Source organism: Thunnus albacares, chromosome 18 (genome assembly GCF_914725855.1).
Source record: "Thunnus albacares chromosome 18, fThuAlb1.1, whole genome shotgun sequence".
Classification (NCBI taxonomy): Eukaryota; Metazoa; Chordata; class Actinopteri; order Scombriformes; family Scombridae; genus Thunnus; species Thunnus albacares.
Genome location: NC_058123.1, coordinates 26,785,421 through 26,810,389, shown reverse-complemented (window position 1 = coordinate 26,810,389; position 24,969 = coordinate 26,785,421). Strand labels below are relative to the sequence as shown.

The following is a 24,969-nucleotide window of genomic DNA, read 5'->3' as shown; positions in this document are numbered from 1 at the left end:
TACTATTTTGACTCAATAATACAAATTAATATCAAAAATAGAATAATTTACTGACTTCTAAATTAACTAGGATTACTCTAATAATAATTAATCACAGTTGGCTTTTATCAGGCTATAAACAGCTATATAGTGCCAATGTTGAATTAAGAGTCTTCCGGGTTGTTGGGATGTTCATAATCTTTGTGTAAACAGTCTTTATGAATGACTGACTGTTGTGATATTCACAACCTTATAAATTCCCTCCCACCTTTCTTTCTTCTTGCTTACCCCCGGTCAACCAGTGTAATCTGTGCTGTCCAGGATTCTGCTGTATATCCTGGTTCATAGTCCAAATCTGATCTAGTTGCCTGCCTACCTGCAGTTAGTTGTTAGGTAAAAGTGAACTCAAATGTGTTGAATTTCCCCTCAAAAATTCACCATTTTCTTTACATACAAGCAAGGAGATAAATAGAGAGCTAGCTTAAGTAGTAGTAATGTTCTTTCCCCAAAGAAACTGTCAGATGAGTTAGATTTATTTCCAAACTGTGAGACAATTACTGTCTTAGCTCTGGTTCCTACTCCAAAACACTCTAGGCTGCAGCTCCGTCAGCTCTGCTAACCTGAACTAACTGCCTCATTATAAAACACTCATGTTAGCTTCTGCAACATACTGCCACTCATTCCTCATAGTTCCTTGACACAACACCTCTACCACACTGTAGGCCTGCTTCACATGCAAAAAGTCCAATTGTCAAGCTGCAGAGCCATATGTACCCAGTTAACGTTCCACAGCTTTGCTGAGCTAATGCTAGCTATAACAAAGTGCTAGAAAATGTCAGCTAAGAAACATAAGCTTGGAAGCTACAAATTTTTAACTAATTAGTAATAGTTCTGGGATTTCCTGAATGAATTCAAAAAGATTTTAATCACCACAATACACTTTGTAAATCATTTAAATGCTAGCGTAGTGTTAGCACAACGTGCCCCTGTTTGTAATAGTGCACCAACTTCATTTGATAGCCGATTGTCTCCCTGCCTTTTATTAAGCCATTAACTGTCTCTTCAGTTTGGCTTATTGCTCTTCAGTTTGAGCACTCAGTTTAAGTTATTATTCATGTGCGTTACACTCACGTTTAACAAAAAAAATTCTGATGTTAGCTAGACTTAAGTTAGATCTGTTGAGCCAAGCTTTTCATTAACTCCCCCTTTTTTTTCTTTTTGTGTCTTTTTTTTTTATGTGTGTATGTAAAGTGTCCTTGGGTCACGAGAAAGGTGCTTATAATTGAATATATTATTATTATTATTACTAAGCTTCTCAAGCAGACATTGAATAAATCAGTCAGATTGATCAGTAATGAAATGATGAGCTACCAGACAGAAATGGAGGGAAATTAATCATGTCTGTTGCTGTCTGACGGTGGATACATTTGGTGTTTGGAAACACAATGAACAGTTTAAGAGTGAGCAGAAGAGTGGATGACCTGGGATATGACTGCCAGAGGGTGTGTTATGTTGCGTAGCATCCCTTTTAGTATTCAGTTTGATGCCTTGCCAGGTACAAAGCCAGGTGTGTATTTGGGTTTGGGGTGTGACTGCCAGCAATTGGCTGCTGTTGCTACTGCAGCTTTTATTTACTGGAAGACGCATGAGAGGCATAACACAATACAGGACTTTAGACTTCAGACACAAACACACACATACACAGTAGGTCAAGTGTTGAAGCACACATGGCATTGCGGGAAGGCGTGGCGTGGAGGGAAGGCGTGAGAATTCTTCCTCCAGACGATCAGTGTGTGTTTTGGTCTGGTTGGCTTACTGCAGGGATATGATGGAGAACCAGAAGATGTGGACTGCTCATAGGTCTGTTTTTTATGAAAGTACATATATATATTCTATTGAATTCTACTTTGCTGATATGCATATTGAGCTTGCTCTGAGGCAGACTGGGAGATTTGTATCCTGAACTTGCTTTGCATGTTATGGCCGTGTGCAGTGCAGCAGACTGTGAAGCAGGTCAAACTCTGCAGCTGCATACCTGAGCTGCTTTTACCTTTGAACTACAGTGTCTTACTAGTTGACTCATTTGAATTGGTGGCCAGAAAAGTCAGAGGATTATCAAAAGCTCTACTCATTATTCTTTTTGCTGATATCCTGAAAACAGAAAGACCGTATAGTGTACCTTTGTTTCTGAGAAATCATGTTTGTTCTGTCAGTTTGGTATGATGCATGTCTAAACACTACAATACTCATGAGCTTCGGCTGCTCTTACTATGGAGAAGACAGGTTTGAATAGAGTTGTGAAGTGAGAGGAGCTATTTCCAGGCACTGCAGGTTCTGGAAGTAAAAATCCCATTCATTTTTCCCATAGACGTCATGTGACAATTTGAGTGCTTCTACGGCTTGGATCGGCATGAAATTCTCCCACATAAATCATCAGTACAAAAGATGAACAACTGTGTGAGAGAATATTTGGTTCTTTAAAAAAAGGTTGAAGGAACAAGATTGTGTTCATAAGAATTTCGAGGTAGAAGTTAACTACATCTCCCAAGGTGCTTTTCAGCAAGAAATAGCCAATTACAAAGCTTAAAATTCAGTCTCGTGCGTCTCTAAAGGAGGGCAGTAGCTAAAGATTGCAGTGTTCAGAAAACTGATTTTACAATCAGTTTACAATTCATGACACTCTGATTCGAGCCAATGGCTTCTTCACCATAGCAACGGCGGCCAAGGCTCATGGGTGTTGTTGTATTCTTAACTGTCCACCAAAACACAGACAAAACATGATTTCTCAGAAACAAAACTGGTGCTCATAATATAATCCTATAGAGTATACTCTATATATAGAGTCTTGAGTTTCTATGTTCAGTAATATTGAGGAGATTGTTTAAAGAAATATTTGAAATGGAAATACAGAATGGAGAAAAACACTTCCTGAATCAGTGGACTCTCCCACTTTGCAACTCTATTAGAGCTGTAGAAAATTCAGAACGCTTTGTCGTTCCAGTTGGGAACACAACACGTCGCCATAGTTACTGAATTTATCCCAAACTGATCCAGAACTCCAAAATATGAAAGTGAACTAATTTAAACTTCTGAATGTTTTATCAGGTTTATACAAAGTGAAATGTTTCCTTTCAGCTCCACGATGTTAACAGAGCAAGCAACAGAATTTTAAGCTCTGTGTTTGGATGTTTGTTACTGAAATGCACCTTGGGAGTCGTAGTTGACTTCTGTCCTTCAGTTTTTATGTCCACAGGTTTGCATCTTTAATTTTTTCTTTTATTCAAAATAACATAGTTCTGGATGATTCAACCAGGACAGTTTTATGTCCATCCATATGCTCCAACTGTTGCTTTACATTGTCTATAGGAAAATAAACCAGACGTTTATTTATGAAACCCTGGACGCTTGAAACAAGATACAATATGTAAATCAGTCAGTCTTGGAGGTGTTGGAAGTTGTATCTTTTCTATTTTGATGGAGCTAGGCAGTAGTTTCTTATCTCCGTCTTCTGTGTAATCACTTCCTACTCACACACCTGCGTCAGCTCTCTTCCTGCACCTGCATGGTAGCAGCCTCTCAAGGACAATAAAGATTTATTGAATTGAACTAATGTTTATTGCCGCAAAAGACCAGTATCTGTGTCTCTGTGTGAGTGTGTGTGTGTGTTTGTGTGTATGCACTCCATTCAGCAAGTGTTATAAAGGTGTGTGTGTCTTCGGCAGGTGTGTGTGTGTCTGTCCTCCATCCTCTGTGTCAGTTAAGATAAAAGGTGTGTGATGTCGTCACTGAACACACCTGTGAAACACCGCCTCACTCACCACACCGGTCTGCCTGTCCATCTGTCTCTCTCTCTCTCTCTCTCTCTCTATCTCCCTCTCTTTCTACTGCACACCCTCTGATTGGTGCATTCAGGTGAGACCTGATTGGCTGAAAACAGAGAAGTAAAGAGACACAAACACACACACAAAGCCACAGATACTCAGAGAAAGACAACCATGCCGTTAGTGTCCTCAAAACAAACTGAAAACAAACCGGAGTGTTTTCTGAGGAGCTGCCCATCGGAGCTGTAAGTGTGTGTGTGTGTGTGTGTGTGTGTGTGTGTGTGTGTGTGTGTGTGAGAGAGAGTGTGTGTATGTGGGTTTAGAGTCTCTGGATATTTTCAGTGGTGTTTGTATGTGTTTGTAATATGGACAAAGAACAAATTAAACACATATTTGAATCGGTCCTCAGGTAAAGATTTGTGGTGTGAAGTTAGAAACTTTACCATATCACGCTAAATATTGACATAATTTCATCTTCTGTCTTTCCTTTTATTATTATTATTGTTGTTGACATGTTGTCTGGCCCATCAGACTTCTTAGTTCTTACTGACCTCTAACTAGTTTCAAACTCGGGATTTACTAAATCAATTTAGGCTTCTTAAGAAATGTGTTATCTAGTAAACACCTAAGTAACATGTAAATTGGTTGTGAGGAAACATTTGTAGCACTGTTCAATCATAAGCAACCAATACCAATTGTGTAAACAGGAAATCACTGTAGCATAATCAGGAACTGTTTACTGCGAGAGGGAAATATTAGATTATGCAAAGCTAACAAACATTATTTGGTCATATAGTCTAATGTTACTAGCATAACATTTTGTAATTTGAGTTATATGAAATATAAAGTGTCATGTCAGATATGTCGACCATATTCCTTGTCCCTTGAATCTTAACAGGTAATTTATTAGCAAGCTAACATTAATTTTGTCAGTTCATTTAGCTAGCTTACACAACAGTTCCACCTGGCAGTTTGTAGGTGTAAATATTTTGTGGTGAAATTTGTTTTAACAAAGCAATGTGTAAATCTCCACTTAGTAAGCATTTACTGTATGTTATATATAAGTTTGAACTGACAAACAGCTGGTGGAACCGGCTCTTTATCTCAACTATTATCTAGGTACAGTGTATCCATCAAGTACACTGTTGTAGAAATTATAGACAAAACTGCAAAAACAAGACATAAATTTTTATAATCTGGAATTATCCTTTAATGATTCCTGAAAATGCAACTGTTCAGTTGACCAAAACAAAAAACAAACAATATTTATAACCAATAACAATAATAGTTTTAAAGATAAATGTCCTGATACAGATTTCTGAGATCAGGGCAAGTTTTGAAAGTAAACTACTGATTTTGTTCAGTTGTAAATCTTTGTTTCCTCAAGCTGATTCTGAGCTCTGGAGATTGTCAGAAAACACTTGAAAACAATTTTCAGTGAGCAGGCTTCAGCATGTGACGCCCATTTCAAGCTGCTGGGAGTGGCTGAACTAAAACCCCCAATGGCCCAGTGGTGTTAAATATGAAAAGACACCAACCTTAAGGAATGCATTTACTGGTAATGAGTATTTTATGGCTCTGCTCAGTGGTTATTCCTTAATAACCTTTATCACCTTTAAAACCTCTGTGTGCATATTACTGACATAGGGATCCAGATATTGACCTTTAACCTGCATAAAATAGCCATGTCTGAAAGTGACAAAATGTATGAAGAGTTATCAGACAAGTACATCAGTAACCCTGGACCAATCACTGGCCTAGACATGCATAGACACGCCCATCTCATTATCATATAATCATTAGGAACATTGGAAATGTAGTGAGGAAAATGGGAAATGTTGCTTGAGGAAAATACGGAATAGATGAATGTTTGAATGTGTGCCAAGACCAAAAAACATGGAGAACAAAGAAACATGCAAGAGATGAAAAATAAAATGAGCCAGTAAAAGATAAAGAGAAGAGTATTGTGTGTTGTGTAAATTGTTCATTTTGTCAACTGATTGGCAGCAAAGGAAAAAATTGAAAGCTTTTTTGCTTTTTTGGTACCAATTGATTGGAGGTTGAAGGTATAAAGCATAAAGTATAAAGCTTTACATTTCTTTTAACACTGCATTTAAATAATTGAACTAATATTTATTGATGTATTCAGTTACATGTTTTTGACTTTTGTCAGTTTTGGGGATCCACACTGTTCTGGTGTGTTGAGTGTACACACCCAGACCAAAAGTGAGGCACTCCAGCCTGTACTTAGCTTCCAGATCTGGACAGTTGTGATTTTAGGGGGAGTTAAGTGCTGTAACTATTTCTTGGCAAACAAAAGATGGGAGCAGTGACTTCCAGGAAGTCTTGCCATCAACGCAAGTTTGCCAGGCAACCGCAAAGTGTCTTAAGGATTAAGCAAAGGAGATACTGTGTGTTCATTAGTGAGCTTTAGAGGTGTATGTTTGAACTTTGGACAGAGCCAGGCTAGCTGTTTCCCTCTGCTTCCAGTCTAAATGCTATGCTAAGGTAATATCCTGACTCCAGCACTGTACTTAACATACAGACATGAGATTGAAACAATCTTCTCATTTCACTCTCATTAAGAAAGAGAATATGTATTTCCCAAAATGATGTCCTGCTCTCTGATGGAGTTTATAAACTGGTAAAACTGAGAGCAGCTTTGACAATGGTGAGCAAAAAAAGTGTGACTGCCCGCTCAACGTTTTTGCATTAATGAACTTCCTTATTGTGTGTGGGGTGGGGGAAGGTTGGTGTGTGTGTGTGTGTGTGTGTGTGTGTGTGTGTGTGTGTGTGTTCCCCAGAGGAGCATGTGTGTAGCGAGTGCCTTCTTTTAATCGATACCTGACACTAGTGTCTTTCCTCATGAGTGAGGTAAGATTATCACCGTTCACCTGTGCTCTGATGTGCTCTGAGTGTGTGTGTGTGTGTATGTGTGTGTGTGTGTGTGTGTGTGTGTGTGTGTGTGTGTGTGTGTGGGTGTGTATTGGAGTGATTAATTTGGATTGTGTGGAAGTGTGGTGATTTCAGAAGAACTTGGTTAATTGTGTATCTGCAAAAGACGCCCACAAAGAATTTAGTGTTTATTTAGTGTTTGCAATGCTCCTTTTGTCGTGCATTTGTGTGTGTGTGTGTGTGTGTGTGTGTGTGTGTGTGTGTGTGTGTGTGTTCATTACCTGTATTAGTCCTTGCCCTGCACCTTGCAGCTGTTTTTGCAATGTTTTGTCTTCTAATCTCCAGTAAGTAGCAGTCTACTCTTCACTGGTGTTACATTACACATGAAGAGTTTTTGTTTTCCTGGAGGCAACAACAAAAACTAAAAAACTACAGACAGGAGGCACCTGCTGGTCAAAATTCTACCAACAATTTGTTTTTCATAATGGCAGTATTGTGTGTAAGTACAGAAAGCTGTTGGGTCAAGATGTACATTACAGAACAAACAACATAGTGATGATTTTGCTTTGGGTCTTAAGGGTTTTGTATTCTGAGGATTGTGCTGATGTACAGGAAAGGTCATGAGGTTGTTAAAATGTAAAGGGTTCAACCTGAATGTCTGTACAAAATTTCAAGGTGATCCATCCAACAGTTACTGTGATATTTCAGTCTGGACCGAAGTGGTGGAACAACCAACCGACCAGTTAATGGACTGACAGACAGACATTGCCATTCTTAATGAAATTACTAATACAAAGAGAAATAATTGTCCTGGTTTGCTGTAGGAGTCGTCCTGTCAACAGTGCACAACTGTCACAGACATCTCTCTGATAATGGTGATCTATGGGTGTAGTGCTTTTTGTGCTGCAGGGGGTTTTTAGTTGCTGTGTTGCAGTTGGCCACTGGGACTATGGTTGAGCATTAGGGCCACTGTGAGGGGAAAGGAGAAAGGAAGAAAAGGAAAGGAGACTTTAAGAATAGAGAGAGAATAAAGTCATAATTTCAAGAAAAAGTCAGAATATTACGAGATAAAGTCATAATTTTAAGAGAACCCTAACCCTAAAATCTAATTTCATAAAAGTATCTCAGTAGTAAAGTCATATTAGCCCACTGTTATACTATTATTACATTTAGTTTAATGCTCAGTTGTAGTAATCAGGTGATGTAAAAGTTTTATTCTTATAACAGTCCTTTTTCACAACAGACATTTAGACTCGTCATAGTAGGGAAAGTACAGGTGTTGCTGATCACATTAACGATGGCTCTGTTCTATTCAAGTGTGCCAGTAAGTCCCGAGAGTGTGACAGTGATCCAGCGTGAACAATAACAGGATCCTGAAACTGAGGCAGCTAGATGGAATTCAGCCATCATTCATTTTATTATTTCCACCTGAGCTTTTCCTGCTTTGACTGCCAAAAAAAAGACCTGTATTATGACTTTCTTAAAATTTTCACTTCCATCCTGTAATTCTGACTTTTTTCCTTTTAAATATTGCGATTTTATGCTCAAAACCTCCACCGATTTTATTGATATATGACAAATAGGTTCAGTTAATGATTTGTTATGAATCTTTAGAAGTTGTAAACACAGACACCCCAAGTAAAGTCATCCATATATGCTACCATAGACAGAGAAAAAGTCACAAAACTCCCTTCAAATGTCAAGCAGTTTAAATTTGACTTTCTCAGCCTGAACATTATAAACCTTATAAATCACTGTAGACAATCAGTTAATCATTTCAGTGTCTTTTTAGCTTAAGTATTTCTTTATTCAATGATAAAAGTAATATATTAGTTTGAAGTTATTTCAAGAAACATCCATCATCAGAACTTGATTCCTGCAGTTTCCTGCTGTCCCTTTGTCTTCCTACTTCATGCTGTTTCTTGCCAGTGGTGTGATCTCCTTTTGGATCATTCACTGGACGTTTTTCAGACAAAACCATCTGTAGCATCTGCTCCACATGACAATAAACACCAGGATTCAGCAGCTGTGGTTAATGTGGTTAATGGGCAGTGGCTAAACCCATGTGTGCTTACACTGTATCCTCGGTTATGAATCAGCAGACTGACGGGCAGCATCTGGATGTTTCACAGTGAAAGTCGCCTCATCCATATTAATGACAGCACCATAATGCAGACGTGTATATTTCCCAGGCAGGTAGTGTTTGTCCTGTCAGCGTCCTCAGTGTGAAAACACTCTGCAGTAACTCAGTCACTCAGTATTTTGTGGAGCAGGTTTGGCGGCTGTGTCCTCCTGCTCCTCGCTGGTCTCAGTATTTTACATGTGCTTTGTTTTGTTTTATGTGTGTGACTCGGACCGAATGCAAAACTGACCACAAAAAACAACACCCATCTGTCCTTATTCAGTCCCTCTGTTGCGGCAAAGATTTGGCTATAACCACAAAGATGAATCACGGCACAAGATAGTAATATCCGCATCAACTCTTCACCCCTCTGCGTCCAGCACGAACTGCACAACCCTTAAATGATATTTTTTCTGTTTATCATTATTCAAGTAGATCTTTGTAATGGTAAGAACTATGCTATTTAAATTCAGTAAAGGCAGAGTCTCAGTCCTTTAACAAGAGAGCTGTGGTGCGTTAACTACAGGAAATGACAACTAAATGCAGGGGATTAGGAGGGAATGGATGCATTGTAATAACCGAATGCTACTGTAGCTTTATAGAAGGATTGTATTATTATAGATTAGTAGAATTATTTGAGTTTATTAGAATCCATTGCACAATATTAAGGTAAAATAAATAATAAAATAATTTAAAATGTATTTACTGGTATATTTTAAAGCCACTATGTGGGTGGGATGCTGAGATAAAATCAGCACATAGACTGCACCGTCTCGCCAGGATTGTGTCATTTTTGTAACAAAACATTTACCATCATAATTTGAAAGATGCTAAAATCAGAAAAATTTCATTCATAGTAGCTTTAATAAACACTACATGGCCAAAGATATGTGGACGCCAGAGTATTCCAACTATGTGTGATTATTGAACATGTCATTCCAATACCACGGGCATTAATCTGCTGCTACAACTCATCTAGTTTCAGGCTTCCCACAAGATGTTGGAACCCGGCCGCAGGGAGTTGCTCCCATTCAGCCACCAGAGCCCGTACATACTAGACTTGATGTCTGATTAGCTGGGATTTTGCTGATTTAAGTGTATTCCTGTATCTTTGCTGTGTTTTAAGAGATTCTACGCAAATGTTTATTATCAATTCCCATTTTCAAATGTGAATGAAAACAGTGAGTCAGACCGCAGGGAGGTAATAGAGTTTAAGAGCTGAAGAGAGACGAGGAGGTCATGCAGCATACCAGCACAGTTATCAGCAGTGTGTGACTGTGATGATGAGCGTGGCTTATAATAACATAACAGTGATCTTTGTGATAGCAGAAATATTTGTTCCAGCTGTTGGCAATGTGCCGTGACCTTTGACCTCCTTAGATTTGGTTGATGATGAAAGAACTGAAGCTCATTCTACTGACTGTAACTGTATTGTAGATTATAATACTTTCCATTTATACGTTTTTCTCGGTTTAAGAGAATTTTCCAAAAAAAAAAATTGGCAAAAGAAAATGTACATCAGTGTTTGCTTCCATCAGCAGTAACTTTAATGGTGGGATTAGCGTCAGTTCTTTGTGTTGGTATTTCATTTGTTTTTTCATATATTTAACATTTCTATTCAGCTTTGTAACAGACAAATTTGAAATGTAAATACACGTAGGTGGATTGAAATTTGGAAACGTCCTTAGTGACAAATGGGGGGCCAAGAGGAATTTGACCACTTTGTGTTCTAGCAGGTTTTAATCACAGTTGCGTAGCTGCCTGTAGGTGTTCCCTCCCTCAGTCTGTCTCTCTTTGTCTTCTCCATTCATCTCCAGTGACTCTCTGTCTTTGTGCTCTTTTGTCGTCGGTTGACGTAATCGAGCTGAATGAATGTTTGAGTTTCTCTGCTTATAAAAAGAAGAGGAAGAAGTCATTACAGGGACGAACCGCCACAAAACAGTTTCCCGGGCAACCACTGTGTGTGTGTGTGTGTGTGTGTGTGTGTGTGTGTGTGTGTGTGTGTGTGTGTGTGTGTGTGCGCGCATCAGTTTGTGTGCATTAACGACATTGTGGAGACACAGAACTGTTCACACAGTGATGACACCATGAACCTTGATATTGGACCATTCTGCAAAACTCCAGATTACATTTAATAATGTTTTTTTTAAATATATATATTTTTAAATTACTTCTTTCTAAAATATCTGCACCTAACAACAAGTAACTAAATGTAAGTGATCCCAAAATACATCTCTTATCACATCTTTCACCCCTAACCTGTTCAGTGCGGTTCAATCAAATAGACCAATCACAGTAGATATGTGAATTTAGGATAAACTGCTGTTTGACAACTGTCGAGAAAGTAACCTTGCAATCTGTAAGTAAAGTATATTTTAATGCTGATCATCAGTCTGCTGATTCAGTTCATTGTGTAACCATAGTAACATATACGCGTCATGGGTGACTGTGGGGATTTTCCCTGATCAATCGGAAAGGGAAAAGCAGTTAAAACAGAGTTGTGTGTTGTGTCTTCTAAGCAGTACCTTATTCAAAACTAGTATAACCGTAATATTATAGCACAAGACATCTTATCAGTCTTCTGTTTGACAGCAGATAAGCTAAATAAACTCAGAAGTAAAGTTTCATCAGTGTTATCTCATCACATGAGTCTATGTAGCGCTGATAACGCAGGATAACATCATCAAAACTGAGTGAGCTCCTAGTCAGTTCATATGACTTCATGATTACTCCTATTGGTTCATTTGTAATTAGTCAGTGTGAATACAAAGTGGACCAGAACTAAAAGGAAACAATGTCTTTGGTCCAGACCAACTGAACCGAACTACAGCAGTAAAAGAGACCTTACAGTAGAGGAAGAGCCAGCGGTGATAAATCCTGAAAAGGAATCTTGAGGAACTGTGCTGTTTTTAATATGTTTTATGATCATATTATGCCCCTTTCACAGTTTAATATTTTCTATTTACAAGCATTTGTGCGTTTTAATGGTCAAAAAGCACCCAGTTACAGCTGTACAAGCCATGGATGCAGCTCCTCTGTCTCACTCAGCCTGAAACAGGCTGTTTTGTGTCCTCTCAATGCCTCTCTCTTCCGATTGGCGGACTGTTTTCTGCATGACACATGCCCAGGCCAACCACAGGTAACGGATTGTAGCACACAGAGAGCAGAGGAGTGGAGAGAAGAGGAGGGGCAAGGGTCCTATTAGAGGTGGACTGCCCCTCTAAGGCAATGGTAGAGGAAACACTGAGCGTATAGTTGTGACATCATTCCCTTATGGAAGTCCAAATGGCTTGTCTAAAGGCACAGTTTCTGAATGTGCGTTTCTCTGTGGACCGAGCGTTTTGATACTTTCACGGTATTTATATAGCATCTAATCTAGACCTGCTTATAACCAAGAAAGAAATGTAAATCTCCCTTTCTATAATATGTCCCTTTTACCAAAAGATTGTTGGTGGTGTTATTTACAGCAGGGTTGGGTGATAGACAGTGAGACGATAGAGATTTGCCTACCATCTGTCCCTTCAGTATCTCTGGTTGTATGAGATCAATGCAGGAATTGTTGTAACTCAATGAGCAAGACTGGATTGCAGGATTGCATCAATGTGATCAAGTCCCTTAAGTTGTCAGGTATTTAGTTTTAAGGCTGTGCAAAGTGGATGAGTGTCCTGGGGTTTCAGGTCTCCAGGGGTCCTGAAGACTCCAGACTTACTGTGAGGTAGTTTTGTTTGGAATATTCTCCACTGAAGCACAGTATCACCTGACATGATGAGAGCCTTAAGGCTGGTCCTGCTTTACCTCATCTTGAGGACCTGTCTTGAAGAGGGTCCCTGTATCAACATCTAGTTTAAAACACTTTGTGCTTTTGTGATGCATATTCCTAAATGAATTTGTGTTTAATCAAATCCCCACACAGCAAACCTGGGGCCAGGTAGTAGTCCAGCTCAGAGAGACTGCACAGAGAGAATTAGGAATGGGGGGTTAAGAGGGGCCCAGCAGGTCATTTTTGCCATGGGGCCCCCCTAGCAGGTTAATCCAGCCATGGATAATTAACTGGATTAACCAAAAACAGTAAACAATGAGCTTGAAGGTTCATTCTTGGCTGTGGAAACAGCAAGTTAACATTCAAATTCTAAAGACTTATTTGATGTTTCCTAAGCTTTCAACCAAATCTTTCGGCCTTCCTCAGCAGATGGAGTTGCACAGTTGTCATGGAGATGGTTTAGTTGCTATCACATGACTTAAGATTAGAATTTTGGTGAAATAACATGGGGGTCTGTGGTAACCACTATGAGTTGCTTCACTATAAGATTTACTATGTCATAATATACAGTATATCAGCAACCACAGGTTAATTTATCTAAAGGGACCTAACTGGTACAATACATCACATGGTAAAATGAATGTTAGGAACATTTACTTAATATTGTGCATGGTCCCTTACAAATACAGTAAATAAAGCAATGCAACTATGGGTTCCTGTGGTGTTTTGTAGTCTCCATGAATACTGTTTTGTGTCATAGTGTTTCCTGGTTCTATGCATGTGGGACTCTGGACTCACTGTGGGCTTTATCTTCTTTTCCTCTGTTTTCCCTTCACAATACAAGTTACAGACCTTATTCAGGTTGTGATGTTCAGAGAACCAGACTTTTATTTTTGTATATTAACCTCTACCGTTTTATTTTCAGTGCTGTTTGTGGATAGCAGGTTTAAAATCCATTTACTTGTTACCAGATTTGGATTAAGCCTGGTGGAAGGTTCTGTCAGGGAAGAACTGATTCCTTTTTGGTGCAGATCCGGGAATGTTTGCAAGGATTTTCTAAAACTGCCAGATAGGGCATCGCTGAACATTTTCTCATGAACTATTGAACTGAATGGAATGAAAAAAGTCTGCCACATGTGTCCCATGATTGTCTGTCACTCTGTTTAATTTGTGGGAATTTATCATTTCCCTACACCAAATTCAGCCTGGCAAATCCTCAAGTATTTAAAATGACGTTTGCACAGACAGCATGAGGCTAAACTGAAGGTTAGAAGGGAACGCATTCAGACTTTCCTCTGGGTGAGCTCTGCTTTAAACCCCTGGATGTCAAACTACTGAACTCAGGTGAGCTCAGCAGGTAGAAGGTGCAGGGAGAGCAGTGTGTGTGGGTGTGTGTGATGAGATGGAAAGTGGAATGTGACAACATGGTCCCTCCTGTTCAGGTGATTTCAGGGTGTCGTGGCTGCCGCGCATTCCTCTGACCAGCTCAACAGGTTCCACTTAAATGGGCCTTTCTCTGTGCACCTGCAAGTGTGTGTGGTACAGATTAGTGTTTAGATGTCTGGTGTATGAAGTCCTGAATACGCAGCATTGGAATGTCCTCAGTTAGTAATATACGGTGAGTCTGGGTGTGTTTCTGGTGTGTGTGTTTGAAAGTGTATTGTGTTCTTTATTCATCTCTGTGTTTAAAAGGATTGTAGGTTTAAATGGCTCTGCAGGGTGGAGGGAGAAAACCGCTCTGACTTTAAGGACAGAGGCTTTTGTTATCTGATGACAACAGTATTTTTTTTTTTCAGATCTGATATGAAAAGTTTCTTTTTAACAGTAACCTGAACTGTTCCTGAACCACAGTAACGTTGTGCATCTCAGAGACCCAAAACATAATTAACCACAATAATGTCTATGTACAACAGCCTACAGTCAATAAAGGTCAAAGCATTCATTAAAATACTAAAATGCATAGAACTTAAATCATCTCTCATGTAGTTTTAATAGCACAGTGTTTTATTTTATTGATTTTGCAGGTACCATGACTTACAGAGAGAAATGGGAAAAGGGTTCACTTACTGGTGTCAAGGAGGATGAATGTATATCTCCATCCATTCCTATTTGAATTATCTGTTGTCTCTATCAGTTCGTCTTTTGCTTCTTGTAATTGGAGTGGCTAGCAGGAATTATCATGCAAGATCCTTGTATGTTTACATGCCAAGTTATTATGATTTTACAAGTTAAACTATGGTATTAAGAGCATGTTTAAACGCAGAATTTTCAGCCAGGAAAACAGACTGCAACCAGATGTGTGATCTGGCCAGCAGAGGACAGCAGTGATTTTTTTGGCATCTAGGCTCTGACTTAGATTGGGGGAGAGCGGGGAGAGACGATGATAAGGGGAAGGTAGCCTCGGAGCCTACAGGTGGATGCTGAGGTGGAGGTGGCGCTTAGGAAATGCTGTATGAACAGCAGCAGCAGCCATAGCAACAAGCAACAGCATAGCTTTAAGATGAGCAATGTGGCAGCAAAAAGTGAGCAGAGCACTGGCAGCTGAAGGCCACCTCCATAATTCAAAGGGTGCGTTGGATATATGTTGCAGTGAGAAGGGAGTGAACTAGCTGGCAGGTTTGCTTCATTCATCACTGAAGTGCATAATGTCGAACTATAAACCAAAGTTTATCAGCTGCAGGTTCATCAACCCTCAGTGGTGAACCTGGCATGGACCATCAACAGCAAGACATCACATCTAAGCAAGTCATGTGACACACATGTAACTCAACGTAGGCTGACCCCTGAACAGTCAGTTGGCGTCCAGACCGAAAACAAATTGAAAGTCCAGTTTGAGCAACAGAGCCATGATTTTACTGCTTTTACTGCTTGTTTTATCTGTCAGGATGATTGCAACGTAAACAGAAATACAGCGTTCATGTTACAAACTACCATGTGCACTTGCATGTATTTCATTGGTCAATGCAGCCTTGTCGGATGATTTTGTGTTGTGGTCAGCCAGTAAGTTGAGCTAGGTTTCATGTTTTTTTGCCTCGGCATTGGCACCCCACGCTGTGTCAGCAGAGTGGCCTCATCTAAAGGAATGAAGCTGGAACTAGACCTCTCCAAGGCTGCACCTAGGCAAACATGCACTGGGGTCTCTCAAATATGTTTGCTTGGCTGTTTATTTTATAGCTGTATGTAGTATGTTTACAGTTGTTTTTGTCTCAGTTTTTGTCTTGTCTTGCTTGACACACAGGTTGGTATGACACATTGAGATGAAACTGATAACAAACACTGAATGTTGGACTGTTGCTTTAAATACGTGTACAAAATGTACAAATAAACAGTCAGCAAAGAGTCATCTGAATGAACCTGTTTATCCAATGTCAGTGTGTGTTTGTGTGTGTGTGTGTGTGTGTGTGTGTGTGTTTGTACCAGGTATTCCTCATGTTGTGGGGACATAAACCTGTTTACACAGTCATGTTGTGGGGACTTGCCTCCCTTATGGGGACAAAAAGCAAGTCCCCTTAATGTAAATCATTAATTTTACAGTGAAGACTTGGTTTAAAGTTAAGGTTAGTTTAGGGTTATGTTAAGGTTAGGGTAAGGGTTAGGCATGTGGTGGTTATGGTTTAAGTTAGAAAAAGAAGAGAAACAAGAAATGAATGTAAGTCAATGTAATGTCCTCTGAAGTGATGGAAACATGACTGTATGTGTGTGTATGTGTGTGTGTGTGTGTGTATGTGTGTGTGTATTGTTGAGTGGACAGGTGATTGACTGGACCCCATACTTAAACATGAAGTCTTTTTTCTCTCTTTTTTGAGTAACAAAAGGATTCCCAGTAGTATTTCTGCTTGCAGCATCCTTTGACAGCTGAACTCTGACCTTCTCACTATTGTCAATTCAATAGCTGACATTTGAATTGTAGTTCACTGAGCATGCTCTGTGGTGATAAATGACTGAAATATGAAGGTGATGTTATAGGAAAAGAAAACAGACAAGCAGACGGTCCAGTTTGAACTGCAGGCCTGGTTTATTTTGGCAGCCATGTGGTGAATCTGGGGGTGTGATGGTTGTAGATTAGCTAATCTGATGTAGGCCAGAAAATCTGGTTTGATCATTTGGTTTATTTGAAAGACAGTCAGAAAGAGAACAATATTCTATCGAGATAAGTTTTGAAATCCATCTTGAGGCTTTGTCTTTCTGTCTCTTGTTGTTAAACTACCATCAGTGAAACTCCATACTTAGTGCAGATATTTCACATTAAAAGCCCTATGTGTCTCAAAAGTCATAAACCCTCCTGTTCCTGGCAGGCTTTTAATGTGAAACATCTGCACGAAGTATTAAATTTAATTGACAGTAACTTAACAGATCACAAAAGCAGCAAAGTAGAAGTGATTGAAATAATTAGTGAGCTTTATTTGTTCTTATTGGCAACAGCATTCTCATTAATTGAATCTCTTTTATTTGAGAATCTACATTGTTCACATATGGAAGTAATTCTCTACATTTATTACGATATAGATAAGTGTAAAAAATACCAAACATCATGCAGCGCAAGCAGGAATAACGTTTTTATTTTCTGTCTCCTTCTTTAGGGAGTTTGATCCAGGATACATTGAGGAGTTTGGTACCTCACCTCCCTCCCGCCCTGCTCTTCCTCCTCCGTCTCCTCCCCCTCTTTCTTCTCCATCGCCCCCACCACCACATCATCAACAACAACAACAAACACTGCACTCATCCCACCGCAGCAGAACATGTTCAGCAGGAGGAGTCCAACTACGCATCAAGAACAGGTAGGAGAGCGCTGAGACCCCCCATCAATGTGCAAAAGACTAAACTCCTCAGAGTTGTGCTCACAGCCATAATGTCACTGACCTGGACTTCCTGTCTAGTTGAGGACTAGGTTCCTTCCAGTGTCAATAAATCCTCTTTATTTTTCTGAACATGTTTGTCGGTCGCACACCCTGCGGGTCAAAACAGGAAATGATGTCAAATCAGTAACAAGTTTACCGCTGTCAACTGAGGAGGTCATGACCCCTAGTGTTAGGATGTCCTGTGTGCGCTTCCTTTCTGTGTGTGTGTGTGTGTGTTTTACGGTCAGAGGATTTATTAGTGTCCTGTTGTATGTTTGTGATTCAGGGTTCAAACTCAGCTCAACAGGAAAACAAACAGCTCACATTGCCACGGTAACCACCTCACAGTGTTTCCTGTGTCTTCATCAGCTGCATCATCACAAATCAGTTCAGCTGTTTGTTTATCATTAAAATGAGGTGTCACACTGTGTGAGAAATCAAATGATATTGATAGCTCTTAAACCCACTCACATTGTGCAGCTGAAACTAATCATAAGACTTCACATTTTTACATGTTTACGTGTCCCGTGCATCAATTTGAACACATTTCCCCAAACCAACATGAGTCAGTTGTCAGTTTATTAGGTTCACCTGGCAAAAAAACACTAATCCTTTTTCAAGGCTGTAGTTTGTGCCACTGTTGAATTGTATTGTGTTATACTGAGAGGTGTTAATATTAGTTAACAGTCTAATTTAGTGTATGCCACATTTATATAAAAGGGTTGGACAAGTATTAGCAACACCTCTCAGTCTACTCTCATTGATGGTGGTGGAAAAAGTCAGTGTTGACTTTTTCAGTATTTTACATTAAACCTGCATTCATAATTTTTTTATCATTTGGAGGAAGTGGAAACAGGCTGTAAACACAACACTGGCATAGTAGCACCATTTAAGTTGATACAAATATATACGTAGTTGTTACAAGCAATCGGCTATTAACCAAGCACCAACTACCACGGCTTGAGGCTGAAGCCAATGAGGAAGAACCTTAAAGTGCCAACTATGGTTGCTAGATGCTCCAGTTGACTCCCATTCAAAAAGCCTCAACTTCTCTCTAGGAATACTAAGTCAGTCCTTTTTTCAACTAATCATTATGGTCTCAATCTCTAAATTCAGACCCTCTAATAAGTGTGCTGGTGATCATTTTCGAAATGATTGCTCCGTTAATAAGATTTGAAGATTTACAGTAGCTTTAATGTCTGTCATGTGGGAGTTGCTGTGATTGACAGTTGGCTCACCTGCTGCTCTCCCCAGCTCCAGGACTCGCACTGAGTCAGACTATATTTCACTAGGTTTAATGTTACTTGATTATGATACCTGTCCTGTTAGTACAGTTTATCTGACTCATCCGCTGCTAAAGCACAAGCTAGTCACTAACTTTGTCTGTCTGCTGTTTGGTGCTGTGCATGTAGTGTATACTTGATTTCTCAGAGCTTTTTTTGTTGAAAACGGCTGCATGACGTTGGCAAAAATGAGGTTGATGAGAGCTGTGAGAGTGAACAGTTAAGTTGAGGATGCTACACATCAAAGTGTGTTTACAGCTATTGGGGAACACAGCTACATATATGAATAAATAAAATAAATGAATTGTCCTAAGTGATGTCACTAGAGTCAACATTGGTTGAAAATGAAAGAAATTTATGGATGTAGCCTGCTCCTCATCTCTGCTTGAAGCTAGCAGCTCAAGCCGCCACAAGCATAACACACCAGAATCGCCAACTGAACTGTTGGTGGTTGCATTATGGGTAATGTAGGCACCAGGTTTTGACAAGGAAGAAGAGTCCACAAAATAAAAAAAGACAATATCTTTGGATCTGCTGCATTGATTTTGATACTTTTTTAAAAACTGTCCAATAGTGAGTCTGACAGTGTTACAGGAGTGTGATGCTAAATCTGTGGAGTACTGTTAACCATACACTTTGAATTGCCTGAAAAAAACCAAAAAAAACATGGACAGGTTCACAGTTATTCAATTCTGTCTTAAAACAATAGTCAGGTTCCCCAAATAACATTGAAATAGATTTTTCTTGCTATAATCATTCCTCCTGTTCACACTGACCATTAGAAGACCCTTCATACTGTAATGCACTTACAATGAAAGTGGTGGGGGACAAAATCTACAGTCCTGCTTCTGTACAAAATGTATTAAAAAGTTTATCTGAAGCTCATATGCAGCTTCAGTCGTCCAAATGAGTCAAATCAAGTAGATATCTTTCAATGTTACAGTTAATCATTCTTTGGTTGCACAAGAGGATATTGTAAGAAAAAACAAATGAAATATGCTATCAGTAACCAGTTTGCACATAGATTTGTTATAAACGTTTTCTTGTCGTATTGATTATAAAAAACGTAATCAGGGTTCAGGGTTGTATTAGTAATAAATGTATTTGCCAATGCAAAGTATTTGTATTTGAAGGAGAGGGTTGACATTTGCTGTGTTTTGCATTTAGCAGAGTGCACTTAGGTGTACTGGTCCCCCATCAGCTAGTCTAGGTCACTACGACAAGACATGTTCTGTGTGAATTACATGTTATGTTGACGTGTGTGAACGTATGAGGCCTATACATCTAATCTACAGTAATTTCCTGGTTCAACACTAATGTCACTTTACCACCCCTCTCTCTCCCTCTCTCTACCTCTCTCTCTAACAGTGTTGTGTGTCTAAACCCAGTCTGTACAGACAAACAGTCTATAAATACTGACACTCTGCTACAGCCAGTTTCATCCTAATATGGAGGTCAGGTTCTGAAAATACTGTGTGTGTGTGTGTGTGTGTGTGTGTGTGTGTGTGTGTGTGTGTGTGTGTGTGTGTGTGTGTGTGAGTGTGTGTGTGTGCGTTCGTGTGTAGTGAACATCCCAGCCTCAGGGCGGTGCTAGTGTGACTACAGACATTTACCCTTGTTGATTTTGTGTGCCCTGTCGTCTAGTTCCCGGCAGTTATCATTATATCATGTTAGATTTGAAGAAAGTTGAAGCCTGTACCCAATACTTCATTCCAAATCTACGACTGTCGGCCCTTGAAACTTCTTGAAAATCCACTGTAGAGTTTGAAAACAAGGTGCTCAATTTCTGGAAAGCTTGCAGCTTCAGGATATATTATATATATATATATATATATATATATATATATGGTGTCAGTTTGGAGGGGTGACTGAGCAGTTGCAGCGCACATCCTGCAGGCTTCAAGTTAGATATCAGCTGCTGTCCTGCTGCAGTGCCTTTGAGCAACATGTTTGCAGTGATTGTAACAACAGAGTCATTAAAATGTACTCTACTGTTGGTCTCACAGAGTCAGATAAACAGCCAGAATGACTCTATTCTCCCACAATCCCCTGGGCTCAGGGTGGTTATCAGATAACACGGAGGAGAGACAAGGGGGGAGTTGGGGTATTGCAATGCTTGTATCTGATTGGTCCAAAAACAGGAAGTGGGCCAGAGCCCCATGAGGCTGGGTGTTAATCTGGAAAGGACAATGATTTATAAACAGTCGTCCTCTCTCCTTTCTCTGATTCCTTCTTTCCTTTTCTTTTATTTCTCCCTCTCCTCTCTTCCCTCTCCTCTTCTCCCTTTCATTCCCTTTTGCCTCTTCCTCTCCTTTTTTCTTTCCTTTCATTTCTTTACCTTTCCTCCCCCATCTTCACCTCTCCTTTCCTCCCCCATCTCCTCTCACCTTGTTTCTTTTCCTTTCATTTTCTTTCTTCTTTCCTCCTCAGATGCTTCTTTGGTTGAATCACCACATTTTTCTAAGACGACATCATCACATCATTGCACAACACACACACTCCAGTGTAACACCAGCTCCCTTATACACACACACACACACACACACACGCACGCCCACACACACACAGCTACTGTCCCCAATTGGACAAGCCATCCCCAATTAATTGGTCTGTAGTCCGAAATTTGTCCCCGAAAGTAGCCTATGACAGACACACACACACACACACACACACACACACACACACACACACAGTTCAAAGGCAAACAGTGCAGTCTAGTGTTAGTCAATCAATTTGGGAATCACAGCAGCATCTAATCCTGTGTTTTGGTGGTGGGTGGGAACATACTTTGGTTTACATTTAATGCAGACTGTCATGGTTAGGTTTGTTAACATGGTCTGAAGCATGCTGTTGCTATGGTTACCTGCAGTTTAATATACCTTTAGAACGGTGGTTAAACTTCTGACCAGAACTATGTAGACACCAAGTGTCCTGTTATAAGGTATAAACAGAAACCTTCCAGCCAGTCAGAGAAGCAACCTTTTGTGTGGTTGCGGTTCATTTAGTCTGCATATTGTAGTCCTTGATGAGATTTGAGAGGTCCTTGAGGATGTTCCAGGACTATTTTCGGAGGTACCAGAAATCCCTGAGGATGATCTGGAAGTCTTTGAGGAGGCAGAAGTAGTACCAGTACCATCCATAACTCCATATAAAGTACACAAGCACATACACAGTTTTGACACATGCATACTTTTGATGCAATTTTGGCACACCCCAAACACACACATACAAGCTATTAACATAGTTTCACAACCATATTTGATACATTTACGCATACACACACACACACACACACACACTTTAAAAATGTGTCCTCTGGATTCACTTTTGCCCACCTCTCAATCTCTCTCTCTCTCTCTCTCTCTCTCTCTCTCTCTCTCTCTCTCTCTCTCTCTCTCTCTCTCTATCCAATTTTGGTTTCCGGGCAGATCAGAGAGATTATTATTATGGGCTGGTGGAACAGTTTCCCACGGCAACAGATAAGGTCTCTGTTCAGAGAGACACACCCTGCACACACACACACACACACACACACACACACACACAGGGCAATAAAGACAGTTTGAATCAAACTGTGTCAGCACAAACATTTCTTTTCTCTTAGTGGTTCATTATAAAGTTTGTATCAGCTCACTTTATATTTTTCAAATGGCTCTTACCTCAACCAATCAGGTTCTGTTTTGAATTCTGTTTGTCAGTGTTTTCCATCCTGTAGTCAAGTCAAGTCAATTTTATATAAGCCAATATCACAAATCACAAATTTGCCCCTAGAGGCTTTAGAACATACAACACTCTCTACCTTAGACTCTCGATTCAGATAAAGAGAAACTCAAACCAGGCAACCCCACTGAGGACAGGACTTATAAGATGATATATGTTGTCAATGTACCCAGCCGTGGTTGGTCAAAAAATAGTTCCAGTGATAACTTCTGCTACCACCACAATGTCTCATTTTTTCATTTCTGTTTCTAATCCTGCTCAGCAAACAAGATAGGCAGTAAATCAGAAAGCTCTAAAATTGTTGGAATGTGGATATTTTTTCTCTTTAGATAGAGCAAGGAAAGCACTTTCCCCTCTTCTCCCAGTGTTTGTGTCAAGCTAGGCTATACACCTGTGTGTGTGTGTGTGTGTATGTGTGTGTGTGTGTGTGTGTGTGTGTGTGTGTGTGTGTGTGTGTGTGTGTTCTGATGAAACTAGGGCACACACATATAGCTCTGCACCTTAAGGCAGAAAGTTGCAGCCTTGACACCTGATTTGAACTCTACAAAGGGAGAGGATCTCCACACCGTCCCGTCATCCATTTCTTTCTGTGATCTCAGACACGTCTGACGACATTCTCATGACACATAATTCCCAGTAATCCAGCCGCGGGAGTACTGGGAATCATCTGTTATTGTACTGGGAGGGGCTACACCTGCATAGGTACCAACACCTGTATATTTAACCTGCAGACGCTTCTTCTTCTTCTTCTTCTGTTTCTGATGCGACAACACACAGTCGGTCACAGAGCTGCAGTCATACCTGTGTTTTCAGGAACAATACCCAAATACTTTAATGTGTATTAACTGATATGAGTTTGGATCTGTTGCACATTTACAAGTATTGACTGATTATAAACAATAGTGAGTAGAGTACAGTGGTCCTTGAGGAAGCATGGAGTCCTTGAGTTAGTTCCAGGAGGGCCCTAGAAAAGCTTTCAGTGGCCCTCGTGTGGATTCTAGAGGAGATTACAGTGACCCTTGATCACTGTAATCAAGCATGAAGTCCTTGAGAGGCTAACAGATGTCTTAATGAGGCTCAAATTGTTGTTGAGGAGAATTCAGGGGTACTGGATGAGGTCACAGTACACTTAAAAAAAAAATGACTGGCAGAAATGGCCACCAAACAAAAACCATAAAATTAAAATAAAATAATTCAAATAAAGTGTAAAAACAATAAATTTACAGAAATTTTCATCAAAGGATTTGCAGAGAAACACTGTTATTTTACAGATTTTTCCTAAATTATTACACATCTGTTAACACATGAGCATCTGTTAACAGATTGCTAAATGACAGTTTTATTTTGAAAGACAAAATAAAAAGTCTAAAAATATTGTATAAAATATTAAAATCATCTCAAACTTTAACTTGCAGTGTTCGTGTTTAGATTTAATGTTTAGATATGTAAAATAATGTGAAAAACCTGTAGAAGTGCCAATTGGTAAACCAAAATCAAACCAACTATCTAATAATTTTATTAACTGCAGCTGTGTTTATCCCGTTATGACATGTCTGAGGGTCATGCGGGTCTTTCTCTCAATGTTCTCCTGAGAATTAAATAAAGGATTGATGATGATGATGACAATGATGATGATGATGACATGTCTTTGAAAAGGGTCTATTCCCCTTTCAGTATGGCAACTCACAGGTAGGAAGATAAAAGTAAAAGTTACTTAGTTTTTCTATCGCCAGTGGGGGAAATGTCTTACAAATGTACTCTGATGAGATCATTAAAGTACTTAAGAAATCATACTTCATATTACATATATTAATTACAATGTAAGGTTTAGAAATAGTGGTTAACATTGACTAATATCTCATCTTAAATACTGCAGTTGTTACTTACTAGTGATGTACTCTGTCGGGTTCCTCTTCTCCCCCGTAAACCTTGTTCCAATGTTTGATCTAAAAAATGTAAGCAACTTTCTTATCATTACCAGTTATCAGTGTTGGAAAAGGGAATGTAGAAATTACTCGGAAAGAAACAGGCAGCTACACATACATAACAGGTTCGGGCCAAACATCTCTCTAATATCAAACAAGACAAGCACAAGCTGTGTTATATTTCTGTGTAGTTACAGGAAAAATTTGTAAAACAGACAAAAAAAGTTCATTTTTTATAACCTAGGTCTTATTCGCATTGATGGACATGACAATGACTTGTCCGGATCATATTTTACTCGCATGACAACCAGCCTGATAGTTTTATCATCCTACCAGCCAGCATGATGGGAAAGTCATAGAAAATAGGGGTTCATGTTCATGGTGTGTTTGAGGCACTAAGTGCATTTTTGTATTTGACAGGAGAGGTCAAACACTTGTTTTGATTTGGCACCATTGTACAGCTGTGTCAGGATGAGTGACTATGCCCTTAAACTCAAGAACAACATAGATGAGTAAAATACTGCCTGACAGGTTTGAGCCAGACTGGTGCTTCTGTGCAGAGTTTGCATGTTCTGCCTCTGTGTTCACATGGGTTTCCTCCCACAAACAGGTAATTGTCAATTCTT

At 39.6% G+C, this 24,969-nt stretch overlaps 1 protein-coding gene across 2 annotated transcripts in view; it reads left to right on the top strand.

Moving 5' to 3' along the window:
• shroom3 (shroom family member 3) overlaps positions 1-24,969 on the top strand; it is a 76,074-nt gene that overhangs the window by 10,957 nt on the left and 40,148 nt on the right. For both annotated transcript variants that reach the window (XM_044332828.1, XM_044332829.1), the window contains exon 3: positions 17,158-17,355. In XM_044332828.1, coding sequence (XP_044188763.1) covers positions 17,158-17,355 — 198 coding nt within the window. The remainder of the gene's footprint in view (positions 1-17,157; positions 17,356-24,969) is intronic.